General features: G+C 38.4%; 1 protein-coding gene across 6 annotated transcripts in view; it reads left to right on the plus strand.

Moving 5' to 3' along the window:
* CCSER2 (coiled-coil serine-rich protein 2) overlaps positions 1 to 15,381 on the plus strand; it is a 232,918-nt gene that overhangs the window by 147,867 nt on the left and 69,670 nt on the right. For all 6 annotated transcript variants that reach the window (XM_005871120.2, XM_005871119.2, XM_005871121.2 and 3 more), the window contains one exon: positions 12,703 to 12,898. In XM_005871120.2, coding sequence (XP_005871182.1) covers positions 12,703 to 12,898 — 196 coding nt within the window. The remainder of the gene's footprint in view (positions 1 to 12,702; positions 12,899 to 15,381) is intronic.

The following is a 15,381-nucleotide window of genomic DNA, read 5'->3' on the forward strand; positions in this document are numbered from 1 at the left end:
GGCATTAGGGGCAACCAGGCTGGTGGGGGGGCATTTAGGGGTGACCAGGTTGGCAGGGGGGCAGTTGGGGGTTAACAGGCCAGCAAGGGGGGCAGTTAGGGGAAATCAGGCAGACAGGCAGGTGAGCAGTTAGGAATCAGTGGTCCCAGATTGTGAGAGGTATGTCCGACTGCCCAAACCGGCAAACGGACGTCCCCCGAGGGGTCCCGGATTGGAGAGGGTGCAGGCTGGGTTGAGGGGATCCCCCCTCCCCCATGCATGAATTTCGTGCACCGGGCCTCTAGTAGCAGTAATAAAAGCGTAGTATGCAAATTGTCCCCTCGACCAGGGTTCTTCTAGGAGTTCGACCAAGGGGCGGGCTGACCAGGGGAAGGGAGGGAGGTCCTGGCGCTGGCAGGTGGCTGGGGGAAGGAAGGGAGGGAGGCCATGGCCAGCGGCGGTGGCAGGCGGCCAGTGGCTGGGGAAGTGAGGGAGTACCCAGCCAGCAGTCGGCCTCTAGTAATAAATATTTGTCCTTACTTTTCTTGAGATGTTTTTCTCTGGTTTTGGTATTATGACCACATACACTGAATTGGTGTTTCATTTATTTCTGTTTTTGGAAGAATTTGTAAAGGGTTTTTGTTAATTCTTCATTGAATGTTTTGTGATGTTGTTTGGGCCTGGGTGTTTTTTGTTTGTTTCTTTTGGTTTTGTGGCAAGTTTTTTTTTTTATTACTAATTTCATCTCTGCAGATGTTCTATAGATATTTGTTAGTTTTTTTTTTTTTTTTAATTTGTATTGTTGTTCAAGTCTTCTATTTCCTTGCTCAGCTTCTTCCCAGTTGTTCTATCCACTAAGGAGAAGGAAGTTGTGAAGTTTCCAACTTCAATATATCTTGTAGGGAAGGTCTGAGAGTAACATACTCTTTCAGTTTTTTTTTTTGTTTTCATAGGAATGTTTTAATTTCTCTTTAGTTTTGAAGGATAGTTTTGCTGGATATTGAATACTTGGTTGACAGTCTTACTTTTAATATTTTGACTCCTGTGCTTTCTCATAAAAAAAAAAAGCCAGTAATCTTATTTAACATGCCTTCTATATTATAGGTTATTTCTTTCTTGCTGCATTCAGAATTATCACTTATTCTTTGGCCTTCAACTTTTATTTTTTATTTCATTTTTTTAATATGTTTTATTGATTTTCCACAGAGAGGAAGGGAGAAGGATAGAGAGTTAGAAACATCGATGAGAGAGAAACATCAATCAGTTGCCTCCTGCACGCCCCCCACTGGGGATGTGTCCGCAACCAAGGTACATGCCCTTGACCGGAATCGAACCTGGAACCCTTGAGTCTGCAGGCCAACGCTCTATCCACTGACCCAAACCGGTTCTGGCTGGCCTTCAACTTTTAACTATGATGTGTCTCTCTTTTACTTTATCATATTTTGGAATTTGTTGAGCTAATGATTAGACAGTGATTTCCTTACATGCTTTGAACCAGTAAGTATTCCAGCCTTTGCGAAGGGGCTCTGTCTGTGTGTGTGTTCATGGTTGCCTTCAACAATTTGGCAAACAATTTATAGTTCTGCCTTAGCCTTCATTTCCTGCTTGCCCAGAGCAAGTGAGATATTAAGGCCTTCTCAGGTTATTTCCTTGGCATGCACACATCCCTATACATGTGTATAGCCTTTTCTATGTCCAAGAATATATTGGAGCATTTCAAAACCACCTGTGGCCATCTCATTCCTCAGGTTTTCCTTAGAAGTTTTTTGGTCAGCTTGTTTGCCCCAATTGGTATCACTGTCTCATGCAGCTGGGATTTTAAACAATTGCCATTAATTGTTTTGCACAAATATACTAGAATTAAAGCTGTTTCCACATAATGAGTTCTGAATCAAGTCAAATAAAACAACTGCTAAGAATGGGCCTTTTCTAAGGAAGGGGCAGATAAGGTCAAAGAGTAGTAGTTTTCTGGAAATGATGCTTTTTGGAGAGCCCACCTCCCACCCACCCCCTAATGATTGCTGAATTTCACAGCTACCATGCTTGTAAGACTCTTATTTTTCAAGCTGCCACAGAGCTAGGGAGATAGGTACGGCAGTAGAATAAATTAAAATGCCACTGTTGGTCTCACTAAGGTTTTCTTTTTAATAAGTGCTTCTCGTTTGGTGCAAGCATTTGGTTGATTTCCAGAGTTCTGAAAAAGTTAGTTTTGACTAATTTGCCAGTGATCTCAATGCTTTTATGAAGGAGTGCATTTTTGGAGAAATTTATTCTGCCCTTCTCTTCTGTCATTTTTTCTTTGTTTGTTTAATAGACTTCATTTTTTAGAACAGTTTTAGGTTTACAAAAATATTAAGCAGAAAGTACAGAGAGTTCTCATATACTCCCTCACCTTCTTTTATACAGTTTCTTCTATTATTAACATCTTACATTAGTTGTTACAACTGATGAGTCAGTATTGATAAATCATTATTCATGAAAATTCATAGTTTACATTAGGGCTCACTCTTTGTGTGTACATTCTGTGGGCTTTGACAAATGTATAAAGGCATGTGTCTACCATTACTGTATCATACTGAATAATTTATTCATCCCTTCCTCCACCCGTGCCCTACCACTCTTGGCAATATTCCTGGCAAACACTAATTTTTTTTTACTATCCATAGTTTTGCATTGTCCAGAATGCCATATAGTTGGAAATAGACAGTACGTAGCCTTTTTGGATTAGATATTTTTCACTTAGCAATATGCATTTAAGGTTCCACCATATCTTTTCATGTGTTGATAGCTTATTTTTAAAATTTCTAAATAATAGTCCATTGTATGGGTGTACTACAGTTTGTTTATCCATTCACATACTGAAGGACATCTTTAATTGCTTCCAAAATTTGGCAATTATGAATAAAGCTGCTCTAAACATTTCTGTGTATAAATTTTCAACTCATTTTTGGTAAATAACAAGCACAATTGCTGGACCACATATTAAGAGTAAATTTAATCTGGTAAGAAACTGCTAAAGTGTCTTGCAAAGTGGCTACACATTTTGCATTTCTTCCAGCAGTGAATGAGAGTTACTATTGCTACACATCCTCATCAGAAGTCGGTGCTGTGTTTTGGATTATAACCATTCTGATAGGTGTGTAGTAATATCTCATTGTTTTAATTTACAATTCCCTAATGATATATTATGTTGAGCATTTTATCATATGCTTATTTGTTATTTGTACATCTTTGTTAGTGAGATGTCTGTTTAGATCTTTTGCTCAATTTTAAATTAGGTTGTTTGTTTTCTTGTTGAATTTTAAAAGTTCTTTGTATATTTTAGATACCAGTCCTTTATAAGATATATATTTTAAATATTTCCTTCCAGTCTGTGGCTTGCTTTTTCATTTTCTTAATGTTGTTTTTCACAGAGCAGATATTTTTATGCAATCCAGCTTGTCAATTTTTTCTTTCATGGATTGTACTTTTTGTATTGTATCTAAAACCTTATTGCCAAACCCAAGGTCACCTAGATTTTCTCCCTTGATATCTTGTAGTTTTGAGTTTTACATTTAGGTCTTTGATCTTAGTCAGTGTTTGTGAAAGGTGTATAAGGTCATTTTTTTTGCATGGGAATGTCCAGTTGTTCCAGTACCATATGTTGAAAACACTGTCCTATCTTTATTGAATTGTCTTTGCTCTTTGTCTAGGACCAGTTGGTTCTATGGGTGTGGGTGTATTTCTGGACTCTCTGTTCTGGTGTCCCGATCTGTCTATTCTGTAGTCAGTACTCCACTGTCTTGATTAGTGTTACTTTATATAGTATGCCTGAAAGTCAGATAGTCATTCTGACCTCATTCTTCAAAATTGTGTTGGTTATTCTGGGTCTTTTGCCTGTTCATATAAACTTTAGAATCACCTTGTTGATATCCACAAAATAACTTGCTGGGATTTTGATCGAGGTTCTGTTGAATCAAGCCTTTAAAAAATACACCTTGAACATAAAAACACACATTTAACTTTTATCATATGAATTTTAATAAAAGTGAGTAAAGAAAGACTAAAGGTTGTGTGAAGAAAAATTGTGACTCAGATTAGGAAATAAATAAAAAATCCCTCTCTCCTACCACCTCACCCCAAACACACCTCCACTTACCAGTCTAATCTATGAATCAGAAACCTTAAGCACAAAATCACACATCTTGGTAATTAAGAAGCACAAAATCACACATCTTGTGCAGAAGTGGAGAAAGTATATGGATACAGCCACATAATTTTGTGAGATTCCTTTAAAACTACAATAAGTAATTGTGCAGCAATGTGATTATTAGATTGTGCCGTGCCAGCACTGCCAAGGGTTCGGTGAGCCTGAGGAGGGGCGGTGAAGGATTAAAGAAAATACAGACAGAGAATATAGCTGGGGCTTGGTGGATCTCCTGTGCCTGGATCAGGCCACAGAGAAGGATCCAGCCAGCAAGCTGAGGCTTTATTTTATAGCCAGAGGTAAACAAGGTAGTGGTCAACATAGTTACGCTGTTCTTGTGAGTTTCACTTGTTTTGGCAGCACTTGCTGCACCTCCCACAGCCCATTAGCTACCCAGGAAGGATCTAGGGGGCGGCCAAAGGTCAAGCTTAATTAGGCTAAGAGGGCTGTGCCCTCTAAACTGGGACTTGTTTGTGGCTCTGTCAATCCGAGGCTTACCTCTAGAGCCGCTCCCTACATTAGATGTGTGGGTTGAATATCAGGTGCTGCTATTGAAATTGGATGGGTTAAAAAAAGGCTGATATCTTAAAGATTTCTTTCTATAGTTATTCTGATCCTTTTTTCTTGTTGATTTTATTGGCTGTATTTATAAAACAATGTTAAATAATGTTGGTGATTGTGGGCATTTCTTTCTCATGCTTCTATAACCACTGAACTAATTTTTCCCTTCACCCATACCTATATATTGGTTTCTTCTTATCTACTAGACTGCCTGGCCTGTGATTGACCACATAGACCACACAGGTACATTCCTGCCTTTACTAACACACTACTAACCTTCCAGTATATTCCCCAAAGCAGCTTGCAGTGTTCTGTTGCTTCACCATATAATTTCTCTACTAAAAAGCCATGATTATTAAAATTTGTATAAAAGTACAAATGTGTGCCTGTCATCTTTTTTTTTAATCCTCATCAAGGATATTTTTTTTTCTCAAATAGCATTTCTTTTTTTTAAAAAAATCTTTATTCTTGAAAGTGTTACATAGGTCCCCTTTTCCCCCCATTGACCCCTTATAGCTCACCCCTGTGCCACTCCCCAGGCCTCCATCACCCTATTGTCTGTGACCATGGGTTATGCATACAAGTTCCTTGGTTGATCTCTTCCCTCCCACCCCTGCCTTCCCTACCCCTACCTTCCCCCTGAGATTCATCAGTCTGTTCCATATTTCTATGTCTCTGGATCTATTTTGTTCAACAGTTTATTTTGCTCATATGGGTGAGATCATGTTGTATTTATTGATTCTTGAGAGAGAGAGAGAGAGAGAGAGAGAGAGAGGGAGAGAGGATGAGAGAGCGAGAGGGAGGCGTCGAGGGAGAGAATGAGGGAAAGAGAAAGAACAAAAGAGACATCAATCGGTTGCCTCCTTTGTGCCCCCCAACCTGGGATTGAACCCACTACTTAGGTATGTGCCCTAACTGGGAATTGAACCCACACCCTTTTGGTGGATGGAACAATGCTCCAATGAGTGGGGCCACCCAGCCAGGGCTGTGCCTGTCATCTCAATATGAGGTGCTGTGTCTACTAATCCTCTTTTGTCTCAGGTTCATTGTTTTCATCTTGTTTATGTCTTCATCCCTGGATCTGTGCTTGTACTCTTGAAAAGTTATTGAACCACCCATTCCAATTCAAAGGTCCACTTCTCAGGTGTGAGCATCATCTTCTCAGAATGTGAAATGTCAAAATCTCTCTGTTCTGTTTTTTCCCTCTCTTGTGTCCATAGTGCCATTTTATTTTCTGAAAATAACATCTGATATATATTTGCTATCTTTGTCTTCTTCTGCCTCTTGCTTTCTCCATTACACTCTTTTGCTTTCTCAATTACACTCTTGTTTCCCATAGAAGACTTCAAATGGTCCTCTAGTGAGGTATTCTGTTATTTCCAACTTGATGTAAAGAAAAGTGTGTTGCCCTGACCGGTTTGGCTCAGTGGATAGAGCGTCGGGCTGCGGACTGAAGGGTCCCAGGTTCGATTCCGGTCAAGGGCATGTACCTTGGTTGCGGGCACATCCCCAGTAGGGGGTGTGCAGGAGGCAGCTGGTCGATATTTCTCTCTCATCGTTTCTAACTCTCTATCCCTGTCCCTTCCTCTCTGTAAAAAAATCAATAAAATATATAAAAAAAGAAAAGAAACAAAAAGTGTGTCAACATTTACCAATTGGAGTAGATAGCTGAAGGGTATATGGCATAATAGTATTCTTTTGACATTTATGTTAGAAAACATTTTCAACTTAAAGAAGTTGGAAATTATTGGTAATAATACAATAGTAGTGGGTTTTTATTTAACATCTACTATGTATCAGGCTTTGTTCCAAGTACTTTAACATGTGACTTCAATTTTCTTTAAGCCTATCCAATGAAGTTTTTATTATAAATGGGACTGGATTTTGTTGAATGCCTTTTCTGTGTCTATTGATAGGATCATGTGATTTTGATCCTTCATTTTGATTATGTGATGTATCATATTTATTGATTTGTGAATATTATACCAGCCTTGAATCCTCAGAATAAATCCTACTTGGTCATGATGTATGATGTTTTTCATGTATTGCTGGATCCGATTTAATAATATCTTGTTGAGGATTTTGGCATCTGTGTTTATCAGGGATAATGACCTGTAATTTTCTCTCTTTGTAGTGTCTTTGTTTGGTTTTGGAATTAGGATAATGTTGGCCTCGTAAAAACAGCTTGGAAGTATTCCTCTTAAATTTTTTGGAATAGTTTGAGGATAAGTGTTAGTTTTTCTTTGAATGTCTGAAAAACTCACCTGTGCAGCCATGCAGTCCAGCATTTTTGTTTGCTGGGAGTTTTTTTGATTACTGACTCAATTTCATTAGTTATCAGTTTATTCCAGTTTTCTGATTCTTCTTGATTGAGTTTTGGAATATTGTATGTTTTTAGGAATTTGTCCATTTTACTCAGGTTGTCCAATTTGTTGGCATATAATTGTTCATAGTATTTTCTTAAAATCCTTTGTATTTCTGTGATGTCAGTTGTTATGACTTTTATTTCTGACTTAATTTGGGTCCTCTTTCTCTGTTTCTTAATGAATCTGGCTAAAGGTTTATCAATCTTATTTATCTTTTCAAAGAACCAATTCTTGGTTTCATTGATCTTTTATATTGTACTTTTTTTCCTTTGGTCTCTATGCCATTTATTTCTGCTCTAATCTTTATTATTTCCTTCGTTCTACTTTCTCTGGGCTTTTCCTGTTGTTCTTTTTCTAGGTCTTTTAGTTATAGCATTAGATTGTTTATTTGAGATTTTTCTTGTTTCTTGAGGTAGGCCTGTAATGCTATGAACTTTTCCCCTCAGGATTGCTTTCATTGTGTCCTGTAGATTTTGGGTTGTGTGTTCATTTTCATCTGTTTCCAGGGTGATTTTGATTTCTTCCTTGATCTCATTGGTAACCCATTTGTTGTTTACTATTTAGCCTCCATGTGTTTGAATGTTTTTGAGGTGGTTTTTTTTGTTTTTTGTTTTTTGCTGTAGTTGATTTATAGTTTCATGCCATTGTGCTTCAAGAAGATGCTTGATATGATTTTAATCTTCTTGAATTTGTTATGACTTGTTTTGTGTCCTAACATGTAGTCTATCTTTGAGACTGTCCTATGTGCACTTAAGAATATATATTCTGCAGCTTTGGGGTGAAATGTTCTGTAAATATCAACTAAATCCATCAGATCTAGTGTGTCATTTAAGGTTGCCATTTTCTTGTTGATTTTTTTTTTGTCTGGAAGATCTATCCAGTGATATCAGTGGGGTGATAAAGTCCCCTACTATGACTGTATTGCTGTTGATCTCTCCCTTAAAGTCCTCCAGAGTCTTGCTGCTCTGATTGATTTTTTCCTACCTTGTCTTCTAATTCACTTATTTGATACTCTGCTTCTTCTAACCTACTGTTTATGTCTTCCAGGATATTCTTTATTTCAGATATGTTATTCTTCATTTCCAAGTAGTTGTTTACCATGGTTTCTATGTTATTTGTCATGCTGTTGAACATTTTTAAAACAATTACTTTATACTCTGTTACTAGTAAATTGCTTGCTTCCATTTCATTTAACTCTTTTTCTGTAAATTCCTTTCGTTCTTTCATTTGGGGGCCTGTTTCTTTATTTCCCCATTTTTGCTGTTTTTTTGTGTTGGTTTCTATGTATGGATAGGGCTGTTATGACTCCCAGTCTTCATGGGGTAGCCTTCTGTAGTAGTTGTCTTGTGCAAGCCAGTTGTGTAGTCTTCTTCTTTTTTTAATCTTTTTATTTTTAATTTTTATCTCAAGAAAAATGATCTTAAATATAATATTACATGCAATAAACATTAATATTTCAAGAAAAAAGGGATTTTAAGTATAATATTACCAAAACTGTACTAGTATGATATTACAAAGATTGTAGGAAATATTAAAAATCTGCAAATTGCCCTAACTGGTTTGGCTCAGTGGATAGAGCGTCGGCCTGCGGACTGAAGGGTCCCAGGTTTGATTCCGGTCAAGGACATGTACCTTGGTTGCGGGCACATCCCCAATAGGGGGTGTGCAGGAGGCAGCTGATCAATGTTTCTCTCTCATTGATGTTTCTAACTCTCTATCCCTCTCCCTTCCTCTCTGTAAAAAATCAATAAAATACATTAAAAAAAATCTGCATATAACAGGATTACTTCTATTATGTTCTTAAGATATTTTTTTTTCCCTCTGGCTCTATTTTTGTTCATCAGTTTATGTTGTTCATTATATTCCACAAATGAGTGAGATCATGTGATATTTACCTTTCTCTGACTGGCTTATTTCACTTAGCATGATGCTCTCCAGGTTCATCCATGCTGTTGCTAATGGTAAGAGTTCCTTCTTTTTACCACTTCGTAGTATTCCACTGTGTAGATGTACCACAGTTTTTTAATCCACTCATTTGCTGATGGGCACTTAGGCTGTTTCCAAATCTTAGCTATTGCAAATGGTGCTGCTATGAACATAGGGGTGCATATATCCTTTCTGATTGGTGTTTCTGATTTCTTTGGATATATTCCTAGAAGTGGGATCACTGGGTCAAATGGGAGTTCCGTTTTTAATTTTTTGAGGAAACTCCATACTGTCTTCCACAGTGGCTGCACCAGTCTGCATTCCCACCAGCAGTGCAAGAGGGTTCCTTTTTCTCCGCATCCTCTCCAGCGCTCGTAGTTTGTTGATTTGTTGATGATAGCCATTCTGACAGGTCTGAGATGGTACCTTATTGCTGTTTTGATTTGCATCTCTCAGATGATTAGTGACTTTGAGCACGTTTTCATATGTCTCTTGCCCTTCTGTATGTCCTCTTTCGAAAAGTATCTATTTAGGTCCTTTGCCCATTTTTTTTTATTGGATTGTTTATCTTCCTTGTGTTAAGTTGTATGAGTTTGTGTTGTCTTCTTAATCTTCTGAGTGAGATGCTCTAGGAATGTACCATGTGGATTATGTGGACCCTCCTATTATAATTGTGTCTCAACTGCTGTTGTCTGTTCATGGGTGGGCTTAGCTTGTGGGCTGGATGACTGTGAGCTCAACCTCAACGACATCATAACAACTGTTACACAGGTGCTGACAGAACAGAACAAGACAAAGCAAGCCAAGCTGAAAACAACAAGAAACAACAAGCCAACAACCACAAAACCAAGAATAATTAGGAGGAAAAAACAATACAGAAAGACTAGAGACCAAAGATTTAGGAAAGAAAAAAGAAACAAAAGAAGGGAATATGAAAGAAAAGAAAAGAAAAAGAATAAGAGTAAAAAAGAAAAGTAAAAAAATATTAAATGAGATAAGTGTTAAAAAGTAATAATAATGAATAAAATAAAATATAGAATAGGAAAATAATAAATGAAAAATAAAAAAGGAAAAAGAGAAGGAAAAAGTAGAATAAGAAAAGGAAAAAGAGAAATAGAGATATTAAAGTTTTATTGGTGGGGTGGTCTCCGTGTCCCCACTTGTTATTGAGTGGAATTGGCCTTCTTTGGGTGCCATGGGAATAAGAATATCTTGAGGCCCCCACAGGAGGATGAGGTATCAAAAAAAGCGTTATTTTGGTTGAATTAGACCCCTGTGTTCCAAGGTCCCATCTCCCTCTCTCTTGCCATGGGAGATATCTAGCTTTGTCTTTAGTGGAACTGGGATTAAAGCCGTTGCCCAGAGTTTCACTGCATTTGCACAGTTCAGTCCTGCATCTCACTAGGTTAGCTTGTATTCCCAGCTACACTCCATTGCATGTGGGGTTTGCTTGGCTATGGGCCATGCAGCTCCCAGGGCCACATGGTTATGGAAGGAGCATAGGCGAGTGCAAGGAAGCAAGAGTGAAGCAAGAGGAACAAGAGAAAGAATTCCTTTGTCTGCGAATTATGTATTCCAGATTTTCACAGGCTTGCAGTGGCTCCACCCCTAGCCAGTTATATTTGTTCCAGGTTAGCCTGACAGGCAAGTACCGTCCCTACCTTACCTCGCCTTCACTGTGTAAGCATCCATCTTCCCCTTTGTTGGGCCCCTTCCCCTGTGATTTGCAGGGATTGGGCCAGTGGTTCCCTGGGAAGTGCAGAGTTGCAGCTCCCAGGTGAAGCTGCCCAGATGACCATGCTTATCATGTCTGGCAGACCGTTTGCCCCAATCCTGTTAATATTAATAACTAGCCAATTACAATGGTGACAAAAGTGAAAAGAGAGGAAACAAATTTTTTAAATGAAATATAAAAGAAAAAGTAAAGAAAATATTAAAATTAAAAAGTGTTCGCCTCCATAGGTTTTAGTGCCTACTGTGTTCACCTTTGGATCTGCTGTTTGTGGAGCCCGCTGGATTTTGCTCCATGTTGTCAAGTTGGCCACTTGGTGTGCTGGTCTCAGCCCTCCCTGGAGGTTCTCTGGTGCAGGCCAATGGCAGTCATTGTCCCTGCCTGGCCCTTAGCAATTTGACTAATGCTTGGCAATTTGACATCTGGTGGACGGGGCTTCTGGAATCCAGAGGCTGGTCTGCCTCCAGTACGCAGCTAGAATGTCTCTGCTCTGAGTAGCTCTTCCTTTGCCCATGGACCTGCACTCTGCCTCCCAGACCTAGCCAGTGGTTTGTAGTCTGTTTAAACCAGATTACACGCCTGTAACCTGTAGGAAGGCGGTCACTTCCTTTTCTTCCTAGCACGGGGCTCGCTGAACTCACTGGGGAACTTGGATCTGCTTCCCTGTCATGCAGCCCAAGGGCTGAGCACAGGCCCATCTGTCTCCCTGACAGAAGCCCACTCAAGATATACAGTTGCATTGCCTTAGCTCTGCCTGGCCTCTTGGCACCTTCTTGTCGCCACACCCAGTAGGGCATGTTTAAAAGAAAAATAAGGCCTGAAGTAGTTTCAGAGGAAAATAATATTGTGAAAACAAAGCTCATATTAAATATTTGAGAATTTAGAGATTTGGGAATATTTGTTCAAAACTAGAAAATTTTAGCAAAAATCATATTTCTACTTTTTAATGTGGTTGAAATTTAATACATTGTGCGTTTTGCAAATTTAATGCATCATGAATTTAACTTTAATCATGATAAAACATAGCCATTACAGTATTTTGGAAAGAACATTTTTTTTCAGCATGTTTTTGTCTTAACATAAGAACCAACTGGAATTATGTGTAATGTGAATGCAGTACTTTTTAAATTGCTGTAGCTATGACTTCTGATTAAAACATTGTTTTTCACACCCATAAAACACATTATCCCTAGTCTTAAATGTTCAAACAAAAAAATTCTATATTATTCATTATGTGTATTGTATGAAACTAAAGGAAAATTTAATTTTTTTTTACAGTGGATTTTTAAAATGTAGTTTAAGTTTAGGAAACAAGATTTTTAAAATCTTATTTAAGACGTTAAGCGCCAAGCCTGTTTTGTCTTCCTTTCCGTTTAGCCCACGATAGCCAATTTCACCAATATGCTAGCAGCACCAGTGACTGATGAGGTCCGGACGGAAAGTATAGTGTCAGTCACCGGAGACTGACATGGTGCTTAACATGTTAATCTTTATTGGAAAAGATGATTTGTCAACAGTGTAAAACTTAACTGTCTACTGTGACTTTCAAGAAATAGGAGTCCTGTAGTGTTATGGAGCTAAAAAAAAAAGTGATGTTGAAGAGGCCAATTAAAGTCAACATAAAAAGCAGGCAATCGGTGCAGGAAAAAGAAAAATAAGTATATTTTTTCCAGCCAAGGTCTTTTCCCCAAGATTTTTGTTTCTATTCATGTTCCTAAGGAATAAGGTTTATTCAACCAATGTGTAAAATACACAAAAGGAAGAGCAATGCAACTAGAACTGATTGCACTTTTTAGTGGAAACATATTCAGGGTCTGAGGTGAGTAAAAGCCAGAGGCTTTGTGATAATGATAAATCAATTATAATATTCATTGCAATAATGTTATTACCTTTATTTCTTTCTGAAATTTGTGTTGCATATCTTTTACCTCCAATTTCTCCTGCCCTTCTAGAGGCTCTCCCTACAGAGAATCTCCTTTGGGTCATTTTGAAAGCTATGGAGGGACCCCCTTTTTCCAGGCTCAGAGAATGTTTGTAGATGTACCTGAAAATACAGTGATACTGGATGAGATGACCCTCCGGCACATGGTCCAGGATTGTACTGCTGTAAAAACTCAGTTACTCAAACTGAAACGTCTGCTGCACCAGGTGAGTTTATAATGAACATTTTTGACTTTTGATATTTGAGTTGCAAGATGTATTAACATTACTTTAAAATTTTTAAATTGGGTTTTTAATGTCTATTTAGGTTTCTGTAAAAATAATACTTATAAATAGTACTTAATAGCCCAGCTGGTGTGCCTCAGTGCTTCTGGTTGACCTATCAACCAGAAGGTCACAGTTTGATTTTTGGTCAGAGCATATGTATGGGTTTCAAGCTTGATCCCCAGTTGGGGGCAATGCAGGAGGCAGCCAATTAATGATTCTCTTAATCATTGATGTTTCTATTTCTCTCTCCCTCTCCTTTCCTCTCTGAAATCAATAAAAATATATTAAAAATATTTTTTTAAATAGTGCACAATAGAAATTTTTGTGGAAGAAAAAAATATAGGAATTTATATATGGTCTCCATACAGTCCCCAACATGTATGAGCTGTTTAATATTGGATAAGCCAATCTCTGCTTCTGTTTCCTCATTTTTATAGTACCTGCACTGTAAGGTTACTGAGAGAATTAGAAACAGTAGTTGTAAATTGAGAGATTTAATACCTGAAACATGGTAGGCTTTCAGTCATCAGTGACTGCTACTAATTTCGGCTAAATGGGAATAAGAAAGAGCAGTTTTTATTTACATCTATATATATAGAAGCCAAGCGACCAGAACGACCAGGACGACCGGTTGCTATGACGTGCACTGTGGCCCGATTGGGGCTCCCCGCAACATCCCGCGGTCCCTTCCCCCCTGCTGGCCCAGCCTGATCGGCCCCCATTGGCGGACCCCACCCATGCACGAATTTGTGCACTGGGCCTCTAGTAATCATATACTTGTAGTTTTGTTTGAAACCTTCAAGTTTAATCTTTCTCCATCTTATTTTTTTATTTGAGAAAATCTAGACTCATAACAGTGATGTGACTTCTCAAAAGACACGGGGTGAGCTGATGTTTGAATCTGGCTTCTGATTCAATAGCATTTTTTTGGTTTGAACATATAACACTTAAGAGACAAGGTCAGATGCATAGTAGAAAACTTAGGAATAAAACACTAATTTCAAAATGTGGATATCTTTTGTTTAGTTTTAAATCTATATTTGTCTTTTATAGACTAGTCAAATTTTGCGTAAATTAATGTTGAGAAAGAACATTTTGGCTTGCTTGCTCAACTTATTTTCTCATCTTCCTCAGGGTTGTGTGTTCTAGCTAATTCTGAGCAGGGACCAAGTTTTAGAGCTTATGATAGTAATAAAACCAAACTCAAGCCATATGCTCAGAAGTGAAATATGGCTCTGCTATGTCAGCAATGATGATTAGCAAAAGTATTCTGTTACAGTCATGTAAATTATTTTATATTATTTGGTTATGGATTTCCTGGACTCCTCTTCTCCATGCTTATAGAGATTGGACCTTTCTGTGCTAAGGCTGAAGTGAGCACGTTGAGGATCCTTTGCAGAGATCCCATTCTTGGACTCCTTTCAAGACAGAAAGGATTTCAAGTTTGAAATATACAGATAGAGCTTAGAACAGGGGTGGGCAAACTTTTTGACTCGAGGGCCACAATGGGTTCTTAAACTGGACCTGAGGGCTGGAACAAAAGCATGGATGGAGTGTTTGTGTGAACTAATATAAATTCAAAGTAAACATCATTACATAAAAGGGTACGGTCTTTTTTTTTTAGTTTTATTCATTTCAAAAGGGCCGGATCCTTGCCCACGGCTGCTCTAGAGTGATGCTTTCTTAATGCAAATAACTCACCTGCATTGGCTTTAAGGTCTTCAGGTGTGACCATGACAACAAATCGGATTGCACGTTCATTTCGAAACATCTCGTAGGACCACCGACGGATAGACCGCATGCATTTCACTGCTGCAATGCCATTGTTGGCAATAAGAACCTGGGAGAGTTAGGGGATGGGAATTGGAGAGAAAAATAGAAAAAGCAAGCAATGATGGAGAGAAAGAGGTGAGACAATTTTTGTAAATCTATCTTATTTTGAAAAGGCAGATTTTCTATAGGAATTTGTATTCCTGGTCTAGGTAGTTAAGAACTAGCTCCCACATGACCAAGGGATATTTTAAAATGTTAGCTAAGGAAATACTTCAATATGTGCCTGACTCAACCTTATTCCTTTCTAGCTTCCTTCTTTTAAAAATCCTCACCCAAGGATATGCTTTTTTTTTAAATTGATTTTTAGAGAGAGAGGATGGCTAGGGAGAGAAACATCGATGTGACAGAAAAACATCAATCAGTTGCCGCCTGTATGCACCCTGACTGGGGATTGACAACCCCACAACATGGGCATGTGCCCTGATGAGGAATTGAACTGGTGACCCTTCAGTGCACAGGATGAAACTCAACCAACTGAGCCGCCTGGTCAATGCATAACTTCATTTCTCTCTCTCTTTTTTTTTAAACCCTCACCTGAGGATATTTTTTCCATTGATTTTTAGAGAGAGTGGAAGGGAGGGAGGGAGATT

Source organism: Myotis brandtii, unplaced genomic scaffold (genome assembly GCF_000412655.1).
Source record: "Myotis brandtii unplaced genomic scaffold, ASM41265v1 scaffold33, whole genome shotgun sequence".
Lineage (NCBI taxonomy): Eukaryota > Metazoa > Chordata > Mammalia > Chiroptera > Vespertilionidae > Myotis > Myotis brandtii.